The 26,639-nt window shown below is 36.5% G+C and overlaps 1 protein-coding gene and 1 non-coding gene across 2 annotated transcripts; one reads left to right on the top strand and one right to left on the bottom strand.

The window, feature by feature from the left end:
• Positions 1-6,343: 6,343 nt before the first annotated feature.
• LOC104225662 (bidirectional sugar transporter SWEET1-like) lies at positions 6,344-10,753 on the top strand. The gene is made up of 7 exons (XM_009777507.2): positions 6,344-6,427; positions 8,067-8,189; positions 8,292-8,328; positions 8,725-8,820; positions 9,646-9,925; positions 10,132-10,251; positions 10,347-10,753. The coding sequence occupies exons 2-7, from the start codon at positions 8,147-8,149 to the stop codon at positions 10,530-10,532; spliced, it is 762 nt and encodes a 253-aa protein (XP_009775809.1). The 5' UTR covers positions 6,344-6,427; positions 8,067-8,146; the 3' UTR covers positions 10,533-10,753.
• Positions 10,754-10,998: 245 nt separating this feature from the next.
• On the bottom strand, positions 10,999-11,071 carry TRNAK-CUU (transfer RNA lysine (anticodon CUU)). Its single transcript has one exon. It is a non-coding gene; the product is annotated as a tRNA-Lys (tRNA).
• Between the last annotated feature and the right edge of the window lie 15,568 nt (positions 11,072-26,639).

Genomic DNA, 26,639 nt, shown 5'->3' with positions numbered 1-26,639 from the left:
TATTGAAATTACACTAAAGTCCTACTTTGGAAGGCCCTAGAAGATTCTAGTTTCAACTACCATGTGTTACCTAACCCTAAATATCTAAACTACCCCTGAACTTAAACTGAAATTACATCTATAACCAAACATTTTCCTAAACTCTGAATCTATCCCAATTTAAACTCTTATTGAATCTAGCAATTGAACTCAGAATTAATGACCAAACTAACTATCAAAGGAAAAACTAAAGCAAGCTAATCTAATCAGAATTGATAACCACAGAGCCAATAACCAAATTAAACTATCAACTATAACCAAATTCAACTAATTATGACGATTAATTAAACTGAAACTGGACCAACTAGTAATTAACCTAAACTAAAGGAATACCAGAAATTAATTCAAACAAAACTTAATAAAACTAATTAACAAATTATCAAAAGCTTAACTAAAAATCAAACTAAAATCCGGAATTGGAACAGACTAAAATCAAACAAACAACTAGGATTAATCAAAACAAATCAGGATACAAGATTAGAACAATATTGACAAAAATTAAAACCCAATTTAAACTAAACATCAACAAATATGAGAACAGAATCAAAAGCACGAATTTAAACAAAGAAAGGGAAAAACTCAAAAGCTCACTGATTCAACTTCCAAAATCCGGCCAACTCTCAGAGTCCAGATTCGATCATCTCCAGTGGGAATTGGATGCTATTGACTGCAGATTCTTCAAGAGGGAAGCCCAGGGACCATGTGGTATCAATTTGGGGTAATTTGGTGCAACTAGGGTTTTGGCCGAAAAAGTTCAAACTAATATTCGAACAGCTCCGGCCACGTTCGAGGGTCAGGACCTTGGGGTTTTGATAGAGGAGGTTGTGATGGTCCTATGGTATAAGTTTGGTGGTGTTTGGGCTACTTTGAGTCATAGTCGGAAAAACTTCGATCCAATATTTGACAAGATGGGGTGGGATTCGAAGGAAACAGAGGGTGGATTTGTGAAGAGGAGGAGAAAGGGAACAAGTGGTGTTATTTTGGGTGGGAACGGAGTGGCTACTGTCATCGTCGCCGGCGAACTTGACGGAGCGTATAGAGGCGGCGTCTCTAGGGTTTGGGTAGGGGTGAGTTCTGAGAGGCGAGGTAGGGGGTAACATTTGGACATTAATATACTAAACGACCCAAGCTTCTCGTCCGTTGGATTGATTAACCTCGACGGCCCGGATCGATCGACGTCAAACGACGTCGTTTTAGTTATTTAAAGGGGCGGACCGGGTAGAGGCTACTGGGCTGGGTCATTTTGGATGTGTAATTGGGCTGAAGAAACGAATTGAACGGCCCACTTCGTTGTAACAGTCCACTTCTCCCTTTTTATTTGTATTCTCTTTATTTCTTTTATCTATTTTTGTATTTCATTATGTATTTTTGTATTTTTTTCTGATTTTATAAAGATGCAAAAAGTAAAATAGAGTCCTAATATATTTCAAAGTTAAACCAATTAACTCCTAAAATTGTTTAAAATCTATTTCGTGACAAATTCACAATTAAACAATTAAAAATGCAAAAATGAACTATTTTTGTTATTTTCTTCATATTTTGTTTTAAAACAAATTAACCCCCAATTAATACTAAAACATGAAATTAAAACTTAGATGCAAATGTATTTCTGTATGTTTCATATGAATTAGAATGCACAGATAAAAATGCAACAATTACCAGAAAACGACACAAAAATTCACAAAATTTGTAAAGTAATAAAGAAACTGTTTTATTTGAATTTTGGGAATAATTCATATATAGGAAAAAAATCACGTGCTCACACACATAAGAACCACTGCCACCTGGAGCACTATGAGAAGTCTGAAGTGCTGAATGAAACGGCCTGGGAGGATGTCCCCTACCAAAAGAATCCCTGCCTCCAGATGAGGCACCACTGAACATGTCTGAATGATGGGGCCTCTTGTCAGACCCTTGACCACTCCCCTACGATAGAACCATCTCAACTCTCCTGGCTACATTGGCTGCATCCTGAAAAGAAATCTCGCTCCCAATATCCTTAGCCATATGCAATCGAATTAGCTGAGCGAGTCCCTCAATGAACCTCCTCACCCTCTCTCTCTATCTCGGTGGGAAGTATAATAAGAGCATAACGGGCCAAAGCAATGAATCCGTCTCATACTGAGTGACGGTCGTAGAACCCTACTAGAGATGCTCAAACTGTCTCCGATAGTCCTCCATCTAAGTGATAGGAAGAAACTTCTCCAGAAATAGCTGAGAGACATGATCCCAGGTCAAGGCAGGCAACCCAGCTGGCCTGGCCAAACAATAATCCCTCTACCAAGTCTTGGCGGATCCTGACAGACGAAAAGCAGCAAAGTCGACCCCATTGGTCTCCACTATCCTCATGTTTTGAAGAACCACATGACAGCAGTCTAAGTAATCTTGGGGATCCTCTAAAGATGTACCACCATAAGTAGTAGTGAACAACTTGGTGAACTTGTCCAACTTCCTCAAAGCATTGCCAGACATAGCTGCTCCATCACCGGTCTAAGCTACCACACCCGGCTGAACTGCTCCAACTGGCTGAGCTGCTGGAGTACAAAACTAGGGAGCCATCTGCTCCAGAGTGCGGGTAGTGGGAGTTTATGCTCCTCATCAGCCTGAGAGACGGCTGGTGATACAGGAAGTAAGCCTACCCGGGTGACACTCTCCATAAGGTCCACTAGACGGACCAGAGCATCCTCGAGTACTGGATTAGCAATGAACCCCTCTAGGATCTGAGCTGGGCCCACCGGAATGGTCTGGGCCGGAACTATATCATCAAACTCTACCTGAGGCTCTGCCGCTGGTGCTGCCGCTATGGGATGAGCTCTGCCCCTACCTCGGCCCCTAGCACGGTCTCGTCCTCATCCTCTGCCCCTCGTGGGAACTGCTGATGGGGGCTCGGGCTGTTGGTCAGCGGATGAAGAAGCACGTGTTCTCGCCATCTACGAAAGAACAGAGTAGAAATCCAATTAGCATTGAGAAACCAAACCGTACGACAAAGATAAATAGAAGTGAAATTGTTCCTAACGCTGTAGCCTCTAGGGGTAAGCACAGACGTCTCAGTACCGATCCCTCAGACTCTACCAAGCTTGTCCGTGAATTGTGAGACCTAAGCAACCTAGAGCTCTGATACCAACTTGTCATGACCCGGACTTCCCACCCTCGGGAGTCGTGATGGCGCCTACTCGTGAAAGCTAGGAAAGCCGAGTATTATAGATTTTATTACCCTTTTTCCTTAACATTTTTAACAATTTCAAATTAACATGCGATCAACAGCGGAATAATAATAATAATAATAAAAGAAATGCGGAAGACGAAATCTATTAACTTAACCAAATACTAGTGCCAAAAATACAAAATACTACTCTACCCAGACTTGGTATCACAATATCACGGAACATCTACGAATACTACAAACAGTGGTCTGGAAAGAACGATACAAGTCTGTCTCTGAAGTAAATGAAAATAGAATATAAAAGATAGAAGCGGACGTCAAGGCCTGTAGACGTCTGCAGGACTACCTCGGGTCTCCGCTGGACTGAAGGCAGCAACCTCACTAAGGTCCAAAAAATCCGGTACCGAGATCACAGTGCAGAGTGTAGTATCAGCACAACCAACCCGATGTGCTGGTAAGTGTCGAGCCTAACCTCGGCGAAGTTGTGACGAGGCTAGGACAAGACTACCAAATAAACCTGTGTAGTTAAAGCATAAACGGCAAGTAATAATAACGGAAACTAGCATTTAAAGATGGTAAGGGTAACATGCTGCGGGGAATATCAAGTACCAATAGAATCTCAGGAGAAAAACATAAAAAAAACATCTTAAATTTTGCATCAGTAAGAATAAGGAAAACAGTAACGAATCAATGTCCACTTTTATTCTTTATTGTTGCGGCGCGCAACCCGATCCAGATCATACAACACTGTTGCGGCGTGCAACCCCATCCAAATCATATATCAATGTTGCGGCGTGCAACCCGACCCCTTCCGTCATCCCTTATTACTCCTTGTTGTGGCGTGCAACCTGATCCCATATAATATTGTTGCGGCGTGCAACCCGATCCCAGTATACAAATCAACACCAATCACAAAAGAATCCCGGCAAGGGAGCAATAAGGAAACAACAATATCCCGGCAAGGGAATCAACGACAAGAATAAACACATCCTGGCAAGGGAACCAACAGTAAGAATTAAATACGTCCCGGCAAGGGAATCAACTATAACCAAACTTGTACCAACAATTAACTTCACAAATGAAATCTCAACTGTAGCAAATGCTCAACAATAAATAAATACCACGAAGATAATCATAATTCTTTCCCAACACGAAGAATTAACAATTTAGGCATTTGTAGTACTTATTAAGAAACACAACGATTATAATTTAAGACTCACGGGCATGCTTGACAACGATGTATAGATACTCGTCACCATACCTATATGTTATACACTACACTAGTACATAGCAAATAAAGCACAATACCTATTTCCTGAAGCTAAGGTTAGACCAAACACTTACCTCGAACTTTCACGGCCAACTCAAACCTCAAACACCGCTTTTCCTTTAGAATTCGCCTCCAATTTACTTCTATCTAGCCCAAATTAATTTAACAACATCAATAAATGCTAAAGAATTCATACTCAATGTTTAATTATTGGTTTTCTATCATATCCCCCAAAAAGTCAAAAATCAACCTCGGGCCCGCTTGGTCAAAACTCGAAGTTTGTACCAAAACTCGATCACCAATTCACCCAAGAACCTGAATATGCAATTAGTTTCGAAATCCGACCCCAAAAAGAGGTTTAAATTCCAATTATTCAAAAAGCCCTAACTCTACCCAAATTTTCAATTTCTACCAAGAAAATTCTTGATTTTTGATTAAAAAGCGATAAAAACGCTGGGTAATTGAAAGAGTAAAGTTTAGAATTGATTACCAACACTTTGGGGATAAATTTGTGTGAACAAAATTGCCTCTAGGTCTTGGTAGTTCGAAAATATAATAAAAAATTAGTTCTCCCCGTTTTTGGTTTTGTTTTAAAAAGACTGGGCAGGCCTTCTTCGCGTTTGCGAAGAGCACCCTTCCTCAAGCTTACGCGATCGCGAGATCTCCTACGTTTTCGTGAAGTGTAAGCCCCCCTGGCCTTCGCGTTCGCGGACAACAGTACGCGTTTGCGTAGAAGAAATGATAAATTCTTAGCCCACCTCTATTTTACACTATGCGTTCGCATGACACCGGTCGCGTTCGCGATGAGCAACCCCCCAGTGCTCCGCATTCGCGACTGTGGCTACGCATTCGCGATGGACAAAACCCTCCCCAACCCAGCTTGTACTTCACGTTCGCGCGAGCTGCATTGCGAACGCAAAGAACAACACATCAGTACACCAGAAGCAGCAAAACAGCAGAAAATCCTAAGTCCAAAACACTCTGAGACCTATCCGAAACTCACCCGAGCCCTCGGGGCTTCGAACCAAACATGCATACTAACTCAAACATCATATGGACTTACTCGTGCGATCAAATCGCCAAATTAACATCTTTAACAACGAATTTAGCATCAAAATCAAAGAAAAATCTCAAGAACTCTTAAGTTCAATTTTTAAAATCCGAGGGTCCGATTCACGTCATATCAAGTCCGTTTCTTACCAAATTTTACAGGCTCAACTTAAATACCATATAAGACCTGTACTGGGTTCCGGAACCAAAATACGGGCCCAATACTATCAAATTCAGACATATTTAAATTTTCAAAAACTCTTTTAATTTTAGTTAAACAATTTTCTTCAAAAATTCATTTCTCGGGCTTGGGACCTCGGAATTCAATTTCGGGCATACGCCCAAGTCCCATATTTTTCTACGGATCCTCCGGGACCATCAAATCACTGCTCCGGGTCCGTTTACCCAAAATATTGACCGAAGTCAACTTAAATTCAATTTTAAAGGTCAAATTAGCATTTTTATCAAATTTTCACATAAAAGCGCTCTGGATATACGTCTGAATTGCGCATGCAAATCTAGGTGAGATAAAAGAAGGCTTTTAAGGCCTCAGAACATAGAATTTACTTGTAAGTCAAGTGATGGCCTTTTGGTGACCCACAATTTCTTTTTTCCTATTTCCTCTTTTTCTTCTCCTTTTCCTCTTTCCTTTATCTATATATGCTTTTTTCTTCTTTATCCCATCCATTCCAAAATCTCTTTTCGAATATCATATTGTATATTTTCCGTCATTACCTTTTTTTTTTCTTGTCCTTTTGTATTCCCTTTATGTTTTCTTTTCCTTTATAATCCTTCCTAAATCTCAGTCCCTATGTATATTCCTTTGTCTCTGCTTATACAAATTCCAACTAACATCTCACATGGCGCGTTGCCAGGGGAAGAGTAGTAAAATGATAAAGTTCTAGGTAACTCTTGTTCTTTCCTTTTCCCTTCAGAATTTCTTCTTTGTGTTTAAGTAATTGATTGACCATATTTAATCTAATTTTTTACTCATTTTTCTATTTACTACATTGTCATGAATATTTTGGTCACTTCGCATATTGAATAGAAGAAACTTTTTGTTTAAAATGAGAATATTGAACTCGAATATTCTTATACTACTATATTCGTGGAACTGAACTTGTTTTGCATAATTGAGCCTAGATCACTCGTTGGGATAGTATAATATATACATTGTGTTGGAGTTTCAGTTCAATTCTAATCAATAGATGTAATAATTTAATTTGGGTAGACTCATAGGTTTATGAACCAAAGTTATTGTACCGACTATTTTCATAATCTGAAACAGAAAAATTATGTAATCTACTCAAACTATTGTCTATCAATGAACAAATTAATTAAAAATTGAAGCAACAAATTTGAAACAGACAAAATACACAATTTACTAAAACTAATGAGCAGTGGCAAGTAAAGATATGGTTCTATTATTTTCAAATTCTTGAAAATTGTGAGATTACTCGGATTCGTTGTGCTTAATACCGCGCGTATTTTCGGCTTGAAGTTCTATTTGCTGAGAAAAAAAAAAGACTTATAGTTCTCTCATTTAGTAATTTGTCAACGTGGGTTATTATTAATTGATAATCAAATAAGAATAAGAAGTACTACATAAATATCACAAATCTGTTTTTTTTTCGGGTTCAAATCTGTAATCTTAATTAAAGAAAATCTTTTTTTGTATAACTATATGGTATCTGAAAATCCACTGGCAACTAGTCCAGATCGCATCCCATAAGACCAATAAAAGCGGAAGCATTCCCTACCAAAAGTTCCTTTATTTCCGAGTCTCGAAACCGAGACTCCTTGTTATAAGGAAGGATGAATCACATTCATCTCACCGTAATTAGTAACATGATTAAAGAACATCAACCTTATAGAAGGCATATACATACAAATAAATAAATAAATAAAGATCCATACAAATAAAGTGACATGGACATTAAGAATTCACACACACATATATATATCGAATTCATTTGATGTCCAGCTAGTTAAACATATCGAATCATAAAATTGCATATGAGAATTAAAGAAATTCTTTGTAAAAGTTTAAAACTTGTTTTCCTTAAAAGACCCCATAAACTTAATTTGTTAACAGCAATGAAGAATTATTATTGCATGAGATATGATTATTGAGCGGGAAAGGTCGTTGAGAATTAGTTAAGCAGTTTCCTTAGTTACGTTAAGATCCGGGAAGTTTGCTTAGTTTTACTTGCTAGTCTACGTTTGTTAGATCCAGTTAATTACTGACCATGAATGTTTCTCCCTCTCTATATATATCTTCTCTGTAAAATTGTTTGATGCTAATTATGCGCGTAATTTCATCATCAATTTTAATTCTTCACTTTTAGTATTTTAGTGCTTCTTCGTTTTCTTTTTCATTGCTTTACTTCTTGAGTTGTGTGATTATGACATCTATATATCCCTATAAAGTATAAACACATGCAACGTCTTCTTTTGAATGATTGATTATTGGTTAGGGTTTCCCATTTAAATATTTATTCTTTGTGTCTTTAAATATTTTATTTGGATTTATATTCAAAGCAGAGTCTGGCCTCTATATATTGAAGAAGGTTAGTTCTGACGTTCTATAGAACTGAGAGCCAGCGCTTAGTAGAAGACACAACATGGGTGTTGTGCACACTCTACAATTTACTTTCGGGATTTTCGGTATGTGGGTTTGATCACTTTCATTTCCATATTTTATTTCTTTAAGTTCTAGTTGAGTTTATCTCGTTCTCATTATATTGCTTCTCTTTTTTCTGCTGACAGGAAATGCTGCTACTCTGTTTCTCTTCTTAGTACCAACGTAAGCATTCTCAAGAACTCTTTTTAGATTTTTTCCCCCTTAAATAGTGCTCCTCTCCTTGTAAAGAGGGTCATGTTCATATTAAGATTTAACTTATATATATACACCGGCAAAATAAATAACTTTTTTACTAGTATTACTCAGGTATTTTAACATGTACTATATGGTGTAAGAAAATTATTGTATATATTATCAGCTTACAGAGGCTAAGCTCTTGTTATTATATTACTATCTTCTTATTGTTACAAGTTTCGGAAAGACAGAATAAGGAGTTTTCTCTTAAGATCGTCCATGCATGTATCGATTTTTCTATTTTAATTAAAGGGGATATATCTGAAACGCCACGTAGTCAAGATTTTATTTATTTTTGATATCTTTTCGTTTGATTGAATTTAGGTTTACATTCAAGAGGATAATCAAGAACAGATCGACGGAACAATTCTCTGGCTTACCTTACGTCATGACCTTTCTCAACTGCTTGCTTTCTGCATGGTAACTATCTTTACCCAAAAACTAGTCTTTTTTGCCGTTGAGTTCTTTAAGTTGAAGTGACTCTTCACCAAATTTAGTTGTAATGATAATACAGTTCCCTAATTCCAACTAATTGTTTGGCGCATTTTGGGGTAAAAGTCTCCATCCACACATTGGATTCAGGATCTGAAATTTTAGGATTGAACACAATCGTACTTTTAAAATTATTGATCAGAATTTAATACTTATTGAAATGTTAGTATAGTTATTTCAGATATATATATTATGTCATGTATGAAAATAGTGAGTACACATTGTATATCCACCCACCCAACTTTATATACCCTCCAAAATATTGAACTTTTATACTACTACATTTTAATTGATTTTTTTTTACTGTTTTCACACGTATTAAGAAATTCATCTTTTAGCATTAAATAACAATGAAATTGGTCATACTAACCTTAATTTGTTCATTGAAAACACAACAAGTATTCACAAGTCTTTACTCCAAGGGCAACTTTGAAAAAAGAAATTAATTCTTTTTTGATAAAAAAAATAAATATTGGACCACCAAAAAAAGGCCCAAAAATCAATAAAGTGGACTGGAGGGAGTAACTATTAACCTATAACTACTAAAATTGTGTTCCCCAAAACTACTGCTAAAATGAATACGATGCTAAAAGAAAACAGTATGTTAAATTTTCCAAAAATTGTGCAGTCCTTCAAACCTTGGGATTAAGTAATTTATTTAAAGAAATGAATTTGTCTAATCTTCATGATTTTTGTGATCTCAATTGTTTGGTCATAGAGTACTGATAAATCTATTTCTATATAATTGAATAGGTACGGTCTGCCTTTTATAACATCAGACAATATTCTAGTAGCAACAATAAATGGGGCTGGAGCTGCAATTGAGCTCATTTACGTGCTGATCTTTCTCGCACTTGCACCCAATAAACAGAAGGGAAAAATCTTAGCAACCCTCCTTTTAGTCCTCCTCGTTTTTGCTGGCGCAGCGCTTGTTTCCTTGCTTGTTTTTCATGGGAAAAACAGGAAGCTCTTTTGTGGTACTGCTGCCACCATCTTCTCCATCGTTATGTATGCATCTCCTATGTCTATCATAGTAAGTTCTTTAAATTTCTAATCATCACTTTCAATTAATTTTATGTTTTCACGAGGTAGATTCAAGATTCTAATTTCATGGATTCAGTATTTATGTTCTGATATTGTAGGTTCAGAATTTAGTATTTATTGAAACTTTAGTGACTTTTGTGAAGAAAATATTGGATCCACCCCTAGTTTATACTCAAGGCAAGTGTATTGGTGCAGAGACTAGTAATCAGGACAAAGAGTGTGGAGTACATGCCATTTTTCCTGTCATTTGCGGTTGTCATATCTTGCACCTGCTGGTTTACCTATGCCATGCTTGGGAGGGACCCATTTATTGGTGTAAGCATCTCTCCTATTGAAATTTGAAATAAATCATATATACAAAAGTGAATTATGGGGTCAATTAGTAAATTAATGCTTTGTACTGCATGCAGATTTCAACAGGTGTTGGTTTGTTTTTAGGAATAGTGCAGCTGATCTTGTATGCCATTTACTGTGACAAGAAAGTTTTAACCAACAAATCAACTGATGTGTCTCTGGAGATGGACAACGGCCATAGCAATGTTAAACTTCACTATGAGGAGAAGCAATATAATCAGTCTAGCCATGAGCAAGTCTAGAACTAACAGGATCAAAAGTAGTTTTGGAATTTTGCTCAGAATCTGTATATAATGCTGTAGAAGCATAAAGGCATGTCAGGAATGGTGGGATATCTGCATTCCCTAATGAAATGTATCTATGATTTATGATAAGCAGATAAAATTAATAATGTTGTACAATCTATCACGACCCGAACAGAGGACCTCATCCAGCAATAAATTACTCCTCCTACTCTCGTAAATGTTCAAAACATTCTCTTGTTTTTCTATTATAAAATACACAAGCTATCAGGTAATATGAATATAGAGATACTTTCTACAATCATAGTTAGTTCATAATCGAATGCTAGCTCTAAAGCCAATAAAAATGCACTTAAGCTCGTGAAACCTGTATAAGGTGATGTGGCTGAAAAGTAGCATTGTCTTTTTTTTAAATTAGCAGGTTGGTCTTCCTTTTCAATCAGAAAAGGAGACAACAACTTAAAAACGCCCACCGTGGGGCTAAAACCCACGACCACAAGGTTAAGAGCCTTGCGGTCTACCAACTGAGCTAGACGGGCAGCTTGTGTTTATGTTCGAACTTTTTAAACATGACCTATAGATTGTAGGTCAATCTATTGCAAGATTACAAAGGAAGACTTATTAAAATCAAATACAACTAGCCGATAGATCAGCAAACAGATAGAAATAGGTGCATGCTTAGTTTCAGGAAACTTACGCAAATGTTCTAAATAAGCCTCAACTTACCAACTTCTAGCCATTAGTTATAAACTTACTAAAACTAGTCAAGTACATATAAAAATTGAAGAATTAAATAAATAAAGGTTCTTTCTTTCAAAGAATCACATGCAAAAATCACCTTCCATATTTTTAAGCGTGATTAGCAACATTAGATGCAAGACGGAAAGGAAATGTTATGGATGAGGTAGCAAATAAGTTGATGAAATAAAAAAAAATACAATATTCCAAAAATCTAAGCAAAAAAAAAAGGAACTTTTTCAATGGGTATAGTTGAGATTTATTGAAAACATATAGATAAGTCAAAATACAAAATTTGAGGAAGATTGGAGGTGATTTGAACTGGTTTTGTACAAAAATTCATAATTAAATCGGTTCAAAAAAATCATTTGCAACACATGTATCAAACATGTATCACGCATGTATCTCACATACAGATATACATGGATACACATGTGATACACAATTGATACAAATATGATACATGTGTGATACACAAATGATACATAATGTGATATACATATCATTTTTTTTTCATGTTCAGTTTTTACTTCAAATTTTTAATTCAAATCACCTCAAAACTTCACCAAATCATCCCAAAACTGAGATTCAAGCTCATTAAGATATACTCAATCTATTCTAATAACACCCACTCAAAAGAAAGCAAAAATTTGACTTTTTTTTGCTACAAATAGCTATTTGGCTAATATTAATAATATTTTATGAATTAGCCAATTTTAGTAATGAGCTACTTATAATTGGACATAGCTGGTAGTTTTCCTAATTACTACCTGCATGATATATTTATCGGGAGAATAATATTCTATTTTTTTTCAAATATGCAATACATAATTTCTCATGACACTTTTATTGTGCTGTATCAGGTTGCGAAACGTGTTACTCTCACTTGTACGGAATTGTTTGTGTCTTCTGCATCTCTCAGCAGTCCTCCACTCCAGTTTTTACTCGAGTAGTAGTAAGTAAAATCAGTTACTATAAGACATGTTTTCTAAGTTGTGCACACAGAAATTCGCATAAACACATGGTCTAATTAAAAAAAAGCTACCAGTGTTACAACTACAAAATGCCATACATCTCAAGAACATACTGACTACATTTTTTGTTAGAAAAATAATAAATAAAATTGGCTTTGAGGCGTGAAAATCGACTGTCCTTAAAGAGTTATCGCCTGTATACTAATTTAGGGAAAATACAAAACGATTCTCTTCAGGATACAACAAAGCCTGCAGTAACACTTGTGATTTTCTATCTCACTTCGTTTGAATTCTTGTGTATTTATAGGCAACCAACAGACCCTTTCAGAAAAGATGTCTTGTTTCACAAACAGACATAACTATTTATTCGAATTTTGAATTTAAAATTCAAATAAATTTGATTTTTTCTGTTACAAATAAAATAATTAACTTTAGGATCTCGTGCCTGTTGTGTCAATCTCGTGTCTGTTGACTCAATCTCGTACCTGTTGAGTCAATCTCGTGCCTGTTGACTCAATCTCGTACCTGTTGAGTCAATCTCGTGCCTGTTGACTCAATCTCGTACCTGTTGAGTCAATCTCGTGCCTGTTATGCGCTATTTCATAATGATCAGTTCCGAGGCTAACAGGCACGGTATGAGTAAGAAACGTCCCACTTCCAACTTGCCAATAACAAACTATCTTACAATCCCCCACTAGTTTATTATTTCACTTCATAACACTTGTGAATAATTGAAAGTATCTTTTACAGATTTGAACTTTCCTTTAGTGTAAGTATTTTAAAGTTTTGACAAAGTTAATGGTATCTTAAGATTTGAACTACAAATCCTTGTGCCAAAATCGAAAGTACCACACACACAGCGTTATCTAGTAGCTTAGAAAATCCAGTATTCGCTTTAGCACGTTTACGGCCATGTGCTCATCCTGAATTCATGAATATTTACAAGATCAACCCTTTAAATCTTGCTAGAAGCGGCACCACTTCAATATTCATATAGGTGGAATTAGTTACTATGTCCCTGTTACTCCAGACATTAATAATTCCATTAAGATTAATCAACCTCTTCATGTAACAGTATGCACTTTGGAGTTTGTCTTTATGCCCCTGTTATAACAAGCATTTAACAACTCCTTAACTCCTCATATAACAGTAAGTAGTACAATAGAATTAGGGCTCCTAAAGAGGAGATCAGTGCTTAAACAATACAAGTAACTTGTTATTACCCATTGAACTTATATTGTTAGAGTGTATACTAACTCAAAGTGGGGTTCCTATTCCTTGTATTTAATTTAAGGGTCTCAGCCCCATCCCTCCACAAGTTTGTTGTACTACATCTCTACCTAATGGCTTCGTAAGTGGATCAGCCAAATTCTTATTTGATCTTACATATATTATAGCTATAGCTCCATTTGTAATTAATTCTCTTATATAAGCATGTCTCAAGCTTATATGTCTCGATTTCCCATTGTATATTTTATTGTGAGCAACACACATTGTAAGTCTCACTATCACAGAATATGGAAATGGCTGGCATAGGTTGTGGCCACAACTTTATATCAAGTAACATATTCCTCAGCCATTCTGCTTCTTTTCCAGCAGCTGCTAATGCAATAAATTCAGATTCCATAGTAGAATGGGAAATACATGTTTGTTTCTTGGATGCCCAACTAATGGCTCCACCGCCTAGAGTAAATATCCATCCTGATGTGGATTTATTATCATTAACACTTGTAATCCAACTTGCATCAGAATATCCCTCTAATACATTAGGAAAACCATTATAGCAAATGCCTAAGTGCTTTGTATATTTTAAATATCCAAGTACTCTACTTATTGCTTTCCAATGATCATTACCTGGATTACTGGTAAACCTTGAAAGTTTACAAACAGCAAATGCTATGTCGGGTCTAGTGCAATGCATTGCATACATCATACTACCTATCGCACTTGCATACTCCAACTGTGCTACTGCTCTTCCAGTATTTGCAGTTAGCTTAACACTAGAATCATAAGGAGTATTATACCCCTTTATTCCTAAATGACTGAATTTAGTAAGGATTTTATCTATATAATGTGCTTGTGACAAAGTCACTTGCTTGTTATCTCTTTTGACCTTGATTCCCAAAATAGTATCAACTTCATTTAAATCCTTCATTTTAAAAACTGAGGTTAGATACTTCTTGGTCTCGGTAATTCCTTGTAGATTCGTACCAAAAATCAGCATGTCATCGACATATAAACAAATTATTACTCCATATTCTTTTGTAAATTTAGAGTAAATGCACTTGTCTGCATTATTATGTACGAATCCGGTTGATAGTATTACACTATCAAATCTTTCATGCCACTGTTTAGGCGCTTGTTTAAGACCATAAAGAGACTTTATCAATTTACAAACTTTCTTCTCGTTTCCCGGAAGAACAAATCCTTCAGGTTGTTGCATATATATTTCTTCACTAAGGTTCCCATTTAAAAAGGCTGTTTTAACATCCATTTGATGTACGTAAAGATCATAGATAGAGGCCAAGGATAAAAGGACTCTAATGGATGTTATTCTTGCAACAGGAGCATATGTATCAAAATAGTCTATGCCTTCCTTTTGAGTGAAACCTTTTGCAACTAATCTTGCTTTGAAGGTTTGGACAGAACCATCTGTATTGTACTTTCTCCTAAAGACCCACTTACAACCTATAGGTTTTGATCCAAGAGGAAGATCAACCAAAACCCAAGTGTTGTTGGATATAATTGAGTCCATTTCATCATTAATGGCCTCTTTCCAAAAGGCAGCGTCTCTAGAAGACATTGCTTCTTGAAACGTCTTTGGGTCTTCTTCAACATTTAATATAATAGGAATTTGATTACAAACGTTTGTCCTATCTCCTTCAACAAGAAATACTATAGATTGTGAAGAAATAAAATCAGAACCAAGATATTTTTCTTTTTTTTATTCTTTGGCTTTTCCTTGGTTCTATTTGCATATCATCACTTCTTTCCTTAGTTTTAATAATTTCAGAAAGCGACAATTTATTAGCATTGATACGTTTTCTATTTATTTCAGTCATTTCATCAACATTGTCATTTATAAATCTATTTTCAATAAATTCAACATGTATAGATTCTATAATGACATTAGATTCTAGATCTAGCAGTCTATAAGCTTTGGAGTGTTGTGCATATCCTACAAAAACACTTTTAATTCCTCTAGGACCCAATTTTGTTCTTTGATGGTCAGGTACTCTATAATAGGATATACACCCCCACACTTTAAAATAATTTAAATTTGGTTTTCTACCATTCCAAAGCTCATAAGGCGAAATATGCATACTCTTTGAAGGCACTCTATTTAAAATATAACATGCAGTTAGTAGTGCTTCACCCCATAAATTATGTGGCAAATGTGCATTAAGTAACATAGCATTAACCATATCCACCAAAGTTCTATTTTTTCTTTCCGCTAACCCATTTTGTTGAGGAGTATAAGGGGCACTCATTTGATGTATTAGGCCATGCTCTTCACAGAACTTATTAAATTCGTTAGGAAAATATTCTCCGCCTCTATCACTTCGAATAATTTTAATTTTCCTACTCCTTTGATTTTCCACAACAGACTTGTATTCTTTAAACTTTTGAAAAGCTTCGTCCTTAGTTCTAAGTAGGTAAACATATGTAAATCTAGAGAAGTCGTCTATAAAAGTAATAAAATATCTTTTGCCTCCTCTAGTTAATTCTCCATTTAATTCACACAAGTCTGAATGTATTAAATCTAATAGTTCTGTGGATCTTTCAACTTTACGAAATGGTTTCTTTGTCATCTTTGCTTGTATGCAAATTTCACATTTTATATGTTGAGTTTTACATGAGATATAACCATTTTTGGACATATAATTCAAGGAGCCAAAATTTAAATGTCCTAGTCTAGCATGCCATAAACAAGAATCAGACTCAACGATGTAAGCAGAAACATAATTTATTTCATTAATACTCAATTTGAACATGCCGTTACAGTTATAGCCTTTTCCAACAAAAACTCCATTCTTAGACACTATTACATGATCAGACTCAATAACTATCTTGAAGCCTTTCTTTGACAGCAAAGCAGCGGACATTAAGTTTTTCTTCATATCAGGAACATGATACACATTCAGTAATGTCAACTTCTGGCCAGATGTGAAGTTAATCTCAATACTTCCTTTTCCAGCAACATCTGCCGCAACATGGTTTCCCATCAAGACTTGTTCAGAATCCTGCACTTCTGCATATGTCTTGAACATCTTCTTGTCATAACAGACATGAATAGTAGCACCCGAATCTAGCCACCAGTCTTGAGTATTTGTAGCAGCGGTAGCCACATTCAACTCTGTGACCATACCAATTTGCATTGCGGAAACCATGGCAACCAGTCCTTGGGCGGAATTTTCCACTACGTTTGCCTTTTCAGAATTTCCAGGTTTTTTAATCTTTCCAGACTTTTCGGTATTGCTTGCATTGAAATTTATTCCTGCCTTTCTATATCTGCAGTCCCGAATCATATGGTCTTTCTTTCCACAATGATGACAACTAAAGTTCTTTCTCTTTTTAAAAGAAGACTTTTTGGAAACTTTCAGATGTTTGTTCCCACTTCCTGAACCATTCTGACTGACAAAATTGACTGCGGAACTCGAAGGCTGACTAATAGCATCACGAGCACGAGTCTCACTTTCAATTTGAATGTGAGTACGAAATTGTTCCACAGTCATTTTATCCATAGAATGTAGGATTTTCTTTCTATAGTCATTCCAAGAGGAAGGCAATTTCGAAAGAATAACACCTATTTGAAGTGCATCAGGAATTTTAACTTCAAGATCACTTAGTTTTGATACTAAGATTTGCAGTTCATGAATCTGATCCATTATAGGCCTAGTATCAAATATTTTAAATTCAAAGTACTGCAGAGCCAGGAATTTGTCAATACCTCGTTTTTCATTCTGGTATGCAGTTTGTAGAGCAGTCCAAATCTCTCTTGGCGACTTCAGATTGCAGTAAAGATCATAGAGTCGATCTGTCAAAGTATTCAGAATATGGCCGCGACACAACAGTTCATCATGTTCTCGTTTCTTCCTTTCTTCCTTGACTACGTCAGAATCTTCTGTTGTGGGCTCAGGCATTGGAGGCAAGGCAGAATCAAGAATATAGTAGATATTGAGAGCGGACAACAAGAATATCATCTTGTCTCTCCAACGGGTAAAGTCCGTTCCATCAAAACGATCAAGTTTGATAAACTCCTTCGGATTCTCAACAACAGACATCAATTTCTCCATAGCAGTATAACTCTTTAGGATTGTTAGAAAAATAATAAACAAAATTGGCTTTGAGGCGTGAAAATCGACTGTCCTTAAAGAGTTATCGCCTGTATACTAATTTAGGGAAAATACAAAACGATTCTCTTCAGGATACAACAAATCTTGCAGTAACACTTGTGATTTTCTATCTCACTTCGTTGGAATTCTTGTGTATTTATAGGCAACCAACAGACCCTTTCAGAAAAAATGTCTTGTTTCACAAACAGACATAACTATTTATTCGAATTTTGAATTTAAAATTCAAATAAATTTGATTTTTTCTGTTACAAATAAAATAATTAACTTTAGGATCTCGTGCCTGTTCAGTCAATCTCGTGCCTGTTGAGTCAATCTTGTGCCTGTTGACTCAATCTCGTACCTGTTGAGTCAATCTCGTGCCTGTTGACTCAATCTCGTACCTGTTGAGTCAATCCCGTGCCTGTTGACTCAATCTCGTACCTGTTGAGTCAATCTCGTGCCTGTTATGCGCTATTTCATAATGATCAGTTACGAGGCTAACAGGCACGGTACGAGTAAGAAACGTCCCACTTCCAACTTGCCAATAACAAACTATCTTACATTTCTGTGGATCTTTTTTATCAAAATATGTCTTAAAAAAACTACTGTAACTCGCAAATTGTTATATATCTCAAGAATACATTGACTGTTTGATACTATGTCTCAAGAACATACTGACGGTTTGATATGTCTCAAGAACATATTGACTGATTTTAACCAAGCAAATAAAATGTCCCAGCTCCTTTTCTATTCATGCTCTTCCTCATTTTACCTTTACCAGACATAGTTTAGTAAATGGAAGAATATGGCTTAGGCTAAATGCTCATACCATTATGTAATTTGCTAGTATTAAGATATTTTTGGATTATAAAATCTCCACATCTTTTGGTTACTTGAAGGAGATTTTCCCTTGCTGATATGGGTGAAGGAATATGGCTTAGGCTAAATGCTTATTTCATGCATGTAATTTGCTAGTATTACTAGGCTAGTCCAAATTCTTTTTAGTTGAATAGGAATTCCACTAATGTGAAAGCCAGAAACTAATACTAAAGCTTTTGGAATGAACACTTAATAGACAGAAATAGTTACAACCTATAAACCAAAAATATACAGAGGACATGTATACTTAACAATTTAAAAGAGAGAAAAAAAGTAACATTAGTTCTACTGAAAACATACATGAAAAGAAGAACAAGTTTTTAATATTCTATCAAGAATATCCCGTATTCACAAAGAAGAAACTTTTCAAAAGAACCATTTACAGATTAAGAATAAAACTCTATAGCACACACCTGTTGAATATGAACATCTCTACTAATAGAAAATAGGCTAAGAAAATTGTCCAAATGCATCTGGAATTTCAGAAAATGCTTATTATATAAGTCTATAGGTTGTAGAGAAGGTTGTTGTTGTTGGTTCTGCAGCCATGTAGTACTACTCAATGAACGTTCTGTTGCAAATTGTGTGCCTGATTTTTCACTGTACAGGTCTTAAGTTATTTGATGATTGTGGATTGAATTGCCTGGTAAAAATTGTGTATGCAAATATTCAGACCATTTGTTGACTTCAGGATCAGCTTCTGATATATGCAATTATTCAGACCGTTTTGGATTCTTGACTACACCACAAAGGCTTCGCCATCGCTGTAGCATGTCATCCTCCGAGTGCTTCGACTTCACTCCTCCAAAATTATCATTCAAATAGCTCTCCATTTTTGTTCTTCTTTTTCCTTCTGTGCTTATATGCTACAAATATAAAAGCAATATATAGAAAACCCGTCACTTACACACACAAAAAAAAACAAAAGGCAGTGCACTGAGAAAAACAGTAACGCGGTGAAAAAGAAAAAGAAAGGAAAGTTAAATGGGCATAAAAATAGATTTCCAAGACATTGTTACACAAGTAGGAGGAAGAATTTATTTGCAAAAACAGAAGTAGGCACCTTTATCAAAGAAATTGTGTATGAAAATTGTGTACAGGTCTTTTTATGATTTCCCACAATCTGCAGCTCCCCGTGAGAAGGCATTGTTATTCAAAGAAAGAACAGTTTCTTTGCAATTGATCAATACTAGTCATCTATGTTACAACCGAAATAATCAGGTGTCACGCGAAATCTAGCAAAGCAAACCTTGAACGACAATAAATCATACAACAAGTAAATATACCAAAAGAGGCATAAACATATAATGTGGTTCGGTCAATTGACCTACATCCACAACGGAGATGAGCAATCCACTATAATAAAAAGAGAGTACAAAATATCGAAAGAACAACCTCACGAAGAGGAAAATACAAGTGACTCACTAACACTTGTCCCGTAAAATTCTCCCCCTAAACACAACTCTCAAACCCCATATGGCTACATTGTGGATGCTACTGAATGAGAAGGAAAGATCCTCAATTTATAGAAGTCCAAACATTTTCCTACAAGAAAAAAGACTAGCCAAGTATAGGAGAATTATAATTTCCTTCTACAAAAGAAACACCCAATTAAGGTAATTATATTGCCCTTTCCTTCAACAAATAGAAAAACCAAATATGGTAAGAAAATAATGGCAAACACCTAACAATTCTCCCCCTTGGCCGAAATTTTCTGACAAAATAAACTTGATCCACCTTCTTCACATAGCCTTCAACAGGTCGCATCTCCAAATCTCCACCACAAAGTTTGTCTCAACGTGCATAGCACACTGCTCAAATTTCTCAGAAAAAAGAATCACTATTATCGTCAAATATGTTGCGGTTAGAACTGAACCTGCCAAGATGAACCTGTCTTGAACCTCGCTCTGATACCACTTGTTATGTCAAGGAAGAGGCAAACCCGAAAATAAAGAAGATAAATAACACCAAATTTTAACGTGGAAAACCCTTCAAATCGAGGGTAAAAAACCACGGGACCATAAAGATCCAAAAAGCTCAACTATAACAATAAGAGGGTTACAAAAGTTTTCCGAATTGGCTACACAACAAGTGTCAAACACGGAGCAACAATAGCAACAAGAGCAACAACTAATCAATTGAAGAAAGAGTATAATCCACAAAAACGAAGCTGTTGTTCGAGGCTCAAAATCAGATGCTACAAGCCTCAAATCCGATCTTCACCGTTCAAATTCAAGACAAAGAGGTATGAACATTCAGGCAAAATTTTATCCTGATCCAACGGTTAACGAATCAGAAACGTAATTTGAATTTGGCTGGTCGGAATAAAAATCTGCAGCAAAACAAATATTTTTCTTCTCTCTTCTCTCTTGACGAAAGCTCTCTCAAAAACCACTCTTATGTGCTTAAGTATTTTAAAGACTTATATCAATGAGCATAGAATAATTCTCCAAGGTTGTCCTATTTATAGATCATGAGTGGTGCTTTCTCTTAAAGCCAAAACTAACTTTAAATAGGAAAAAAACCCGAATCCAATTCCGAATAGGAATGGAAACCAAAAGAGAATAGGATTAGGCCATTGAGCCTTTAGCTGGACAACATAGGCATGTGCCCAACAAACTCCCCCTCCAACCAAGGGGCCAAATGGATCTTCAAGTAGAGGAACTATTGACAGGCTTCATGCCTACCAATTTCCTACAAAATTTATGTTTATCTGCAACCACCGCCTTTGTCAGCATATCCGAAGGATTTTCATCAGTGTGTATCTTTTCAACCTCAAATAATTTCTCTTCCCGGCCATTCTTATCCAGTGATACTTTCTATTTATATGTTTGGTCTTAGAATGAAAAATGGAGTGCTTGGTGGGACAGATAGCACTCTGATTATCACAAAATAAGATGTACCTTGGTTGCTCAAAGCCAAGATCATTAATAAATTCCTTCATCCATAATAGTTCTTTGGCACCTTCTGTGATAGCAATATATTCGGCTTCTGTGGTGGATAGAGCTATGTACTTCTGTAGTCTAGATTGCCAAGAAACAGCTCCCCTGCAAAAGTGATCAAATAACCGGAAGTAGATCTTGAATTATCAAAATTGCCTCCTAAATCAGAGTCTGTGTAACAAACAAGTTCAGGCTTGCTATTGCCAAAGCACAGCTTCAAAACAGTGGTATCAGAGCCTTGGTTATTTATCCGGGTTCTTACGGAATATAGGTGAATATGAGCAAGATGGTATGTTTAAATGGGAGAAATTATAATGTTTGGAGAAACAAAATGAAAGACTTGTTGTTCATGAAGAAGATGCATCTACCCATTTTTTCAGCTCATAAACCCAAGAGTATATCCGACGAAGATTGGAATTTCGAGCACCAACAAGTATGTGGATATATACGACAATGGGTTGAAGATAATGTTCGCAACCATATTGTGAACGAGATACATGCGAGATCATTGTGGGAAAAGCTAGAGACTCGTTATGCTTCAAAAATCGAGAACAACAAATTGTTTTTGCTAAAGCAATTGATGACCTTTAATTACAAGGAAGGCAACCCTATTCTTGATCACATAAATAATTTTCAGGGCGTCCTTGATCAGCTATCTGGAATGGGAGTTAATTTTGATGATGAGATACAAGGACTTTGGCTTCATAATACTCTGCCAGACTGTTGGGAAACGCTTCTTGTTTCTTTGACAAATTCAGCTCCTAGAGATAAGGTGACCATGGAATATGCCAAGAGTGGTGTTTTGAACGAGGAAGTAAGGAGAAAATCTCAGGGTTCGTCCTCACAAGCAGATATCTTGGTTACAGAAGATCGGGGGAGAGATAGAACAAGAGGCTCAAGGAATAGAGGTAAAAGTAGAAGTAAGTCAAGGTCCAAATACTATAATATTACATGCAACCACTGTGGCAAGAAAGGACACATCAAAAGGTTTTGCCGCAAGTTAATGCAAGACATTAGAGAAGGAAAGAAAGTTGAAAATAATGAGAACAATGTTACTGCTATTGTTCGAGATGACCTTCTCTTTGCTTATAATGAAAACGTCATCAATTTGGTATCCCATGAGATGAGCTGGATAGTAGATTCTGGAGCAACCTCACATGTTACACCAAGAAAAGACTTTTTCTCATCTTATACTCCTGTTGATTCTGGAGTGTTAAAAATGGGAAATGCCAGTGAAGTTAAGGTGTTTGATGTTGGCACAGTTTGTTTGAAAACTAATAATGGTTCAACGTTAGTTCTTCAAGATGTCAAGCATGCTCCATACTTTCCTTTCAATTTGATCTCCGCAGAAAGATTAGACGATGAAGGTTACCATAATGCCCTCTTTAATGGCCAATGGAAGCTCACCATGGGCTCGTTAGTAGTGGCTCGAGGAGTCAAGTCTGGTTATTTTATATGTGACACTGGGCTCTATTCTTAATGACTCAATAAATCTGGTGGAAAGTGATACTTTATTAGAATTGTAGCACCGAAGACTGAGTCATATGAGCGAGAGAGGGATTACGTGTTTGGCTAAGAAAAGTTTGCTTTCTGGAGTGAAATAAGCAAAGCTGAAAAGGTGCATACATTGTTTAGCTGGAAAACAGAAAAGGATTTCCTTTCATAGCCATCCTCCCTCAAGAAAGTTTGATTTATTGGAGCTAGTACACTCTGATTTGTGTGGTCCTTTTAAAGTAAAGTCAAAAGGTGGTGCACTTTACTTTGTGACCTTTATTGATGATCATTCTTGTAAGCTCTGGGTGCATCCTTTGAAATCTAAAGATCAAGCACTTAGCGTGTTTAAGGAATTTCAGGCCTTAGCTGAGAGACATACGGGGAAGAAATTAAAATGTATTCGCACTGAGAATGGTGGTGAATATTGTGGTCCATTTGATAACTATTGCAAGGAAAAAGGAATTCGTCATCAGAAAACTCTGCCCAAGACACCTCAATTGAATGGTTTGGCAGAGAGGATGAATAGAACTCTAGTTGAGAGAGTTAGATGCTTACTTTCAGAGGCTAAACTTCCAAATACATTTTGGGCGGAAGCACTTAACACTGTTGCCTATGTTACCAATTTGTCTCCTGCAGTTGCTTTGGATGGTGATGTCCCAGACAAAGTTTGGTTTGCCAAAGATATTTCTTATGATCACCTGAGAGTTTTTGGGTGTAAAGCTTGTGTGCATGTTCCTAAAGATGAGAGATCGAAACTGGATGTCAAAACTAAGCAGTGCATTTTTATCGGTTAAGGTCAAGATGAGTTTGGGTATCGTTTTTATGATCTAGTTGACAATAAAATTATTAGAAGTCATGATAGAATATTCTTTGAAGACCAAACTATTGATGATATTGACAACGCTGAGAAGATAGATTCTCAGATTAATGAGAGCTTAGTTGATGTTGATCCAGTTTCAATTGCTAAGGCACCTATTGCACATGAAGGAACCCAAGATAATAATGGAGATAGTGATCAAGATTAAAATGATCATCATGGTGTAGATGTTATGGATGCTCCAGTTGATAAAGTTGTGGTTGATCAATAACCAATTCCTGCACAGGTAACTACTTCGAATGCTCTTGAAACCTCTCTTAGAAGTTCTACAAGGGAGAAGCAAAAATCCATGCGCTATCCTCCTGATGAGTATGCACTTTTGACTGACATGGAAGAACCTAAGAATTATGATGAAGCCATGCAAGATACTCACAAAGATCAGTGGATCAAAGCAATGGAAGATGAGATGAAGTTACTCCATGAGAATGGCACATATGAGTTAGTGAAATTGCCGAAAGGTAAGAGAGCTTTATTTAACAAATGAATATTCAGAACAAAGCAAGATAATCATACCTCTGCGCCTAGATACAAGGCGATATTAGTTGTTAAAGGTTTTGGCCAGAAGAAGGGAGTTGACTTTGATGAAATTTTTTCCCCTGTTGTGAAGATGTCTTCTATTCGTATGGTTCTAGGATTAGCTGCAGGTCCAGATTTAGAGGTTGAGCATATGGATGTCAAGACTGCTTTCATTCATGGTGATTTAGATGAGGAGATTTATATGGAACAACCTGATAGTTTTGTAATTAAAGGAAAAGAAAATTATGGCAAACACTTAAAAATTTCCCCCTTGATCGAAATTTTCTGACAAAATAAACTTAATCCACCTTCTTCACATAGCCTTCAACAGGTTGCATCTCCAAATCTCTTACCACAAAGTTTGTCTCAACATGCGTAGCACACCGGTCAAATTTCTCAGAAAAAAATCACGATTATCATCAAATATGTTGCAGCTAGAACTGAACCCGCCAAGATGAACCTGTCTTGAACCTCACTCTGATACCACTTGTTAGGACCGAAATAATCAGGTGTCATGCGGAATTTAGTAAAGCAAATCTTGAACGACGATAAATCATACAACAAGAGAAATATACCAAAAGAGACACAAACATATAATGTGGTTCGGTTAATTGACCTACATCCACAACAGAGATGAGCAATCCACTATAATAAAAAGAGAGTACAAAATATCGAGAGAACAACCTCACGAAGAGGAAAATACAAGTGACTCACTAACACTTGTCCCGTAAAGTTCTCCCCCTAAACACGACTCTCAAACCCCATATGGCTACATTGTGGGTGCTACTGAATAAGAAAGAAGGATCCCCAATTTATAGAAGACCAAACCTTTTCCTACAAGAAAAAGGACTAGCCAAGTATATGAGAATTATAATTTCCTTCTACAAAAGAAAAACCCAATTAAGGTAATTATATTGCCCTTTCCTTCAACAAATAGGAAAATCAAATATGGTAAGAAAATTATGGCAAACACCTAACAATCTAATTGTTGTATTATTTCAATTTCTTATTTATGGCCATTAGTGTAGCCTTTAATGGATATGATATTTCTTCATTAGGTGTTTATTCTTTATTATTAAACTGGCATACGTTAATTTGAACTCGGTTTGTATCAAAGTACGCTCTTTACTCTCTCTAGAACAGCGGTAACTAACGGCTACCCCCTAGCGAGTAGCCACACGCGCCCCCACTATGGATCCACCAGATGGAGCCCCTCCGGCGCGTCTGGATGGCCATAACGCCTCTCATCAATCTACAAAACAATCAATGGAAGCAGCAACAACAAAGGCTTCCTATGCAGGGACAATTTCAGTAGCAAAGCAAGCTCCAGAATCCTCAAAGCAGCAAACAAGAGAATCAGTAATAGCGACACACAATGGGATGCTAGCGGTGTTATTCAAGGCGGCGGACTACTATGAAATCATGGCTGAAGAATGTAGACTCACAATTGTGGGTAGATTTCTCAAACCTAGACCCCAAATTGACTGACTTAGGTCAAAATTCAAAGAACTAATTACCATCAAAGGTAGTGTCAAAATTGGGGTTTATGATAATTTTAATATGTTTCTAGATTTCACAAATGAAGACGATTTTAATTTTGTATGGTATAAGAGAGTTATTGAGATAGAGGGTCAACAAATGTGGCTTCAGAGGTGGTCGCCGGATTTTAAGCCGGAGAAAGACCTTCCGATGGCTCCGGTATGGGTGTTGCTACCTGGTCTCCCATACCATATGCATACACGGAACTACATCAAGCAAGTAGTCAGTGTCGTCGGAACCCCATTGGAAATGGACCTAGCGACACGAGGTAAAACTAGACCTAGCATGGCGAAGGTTCGAATTGAAATCGATTTACTTAAACAGCAACCAGATGTTGTTTACGTTGGACAAGTCTTCGACAATGCCCCTCAAAAAGGGTTCATACAAAAGCTTGAATATGAGGGGGTACCTAAGTATTGTAAATATTGTCGAAAGTTAGGACACAACATGATGAATTGCAGAGTGTTAGAAAGAAAAAGAGAGCTGGAAAGGAAAGAACAACAAGAAAAACAGAACAAAGACAGGCATGATGAAGCTGAAATAGCTGAAAATAAGGAGGCAAATGATGAAAAGGAAGCAGGGGAAACCAACAGTTATAATGAACTAAAGAATACACTGGTGAGACAAAAGCAGGGCAGTAAGCAGAACAAAATGAATCCTGACATTTATGATAGTAACAACAAGGAGCAGCAAGGTTGTGTTTATCAGCAACGAAAGGAACCAAATGACTCGCAGATTATGGATGAAGCAGTTCCAATACAGCAGATCATAAAAGATAGAACTTCCAAAAAGAAAAAAACTAAAAGGCACAG

The sequence above is a fragment of the Nicotiana sylvestris genome, chromosome 6 (assembly GCF_000393655.2).
Source record: "Nicotiana sylvestris chromosome 6, ASM39365v2, whole genome shotgun sequence".
Taxonomy (NCBI): domain Eukaryota; kingdom Viridiplantae; phylum Streptophyta; class Magnoliopsida; order Solanales; family Solanaceae; genus Nicotiana; species Nicotiana sylvestris.
This window is presented reverse-complemented; position numbering and strand designations above follow the sequence as displayed.

Excerpts from the sequence above, each read along its gene's own strand:
- LOC104225662 (XM_009777507.2), top strand. The coding sequence starts at position 8,147 with ATGGGTGTTGTGCACACTCTACAATTTACTTTCGGGATTTTCG. Across the intron at positions 8,190-8,291 it reads ATTTACTTTCGGGATTTTCG|GAAATGCTGCTACTCTGTTT; the intron begins GTATGTGGGTTT and ends TTCTGCTGACAG. Across the intron at positions 8,329-8,724 it reads TTTCTCTTCTTAGTACCAAC|GTTTACATTCAAGAGGATAA; the intron begins GTAAGCATTCTC and ends GATTGAATTTAG.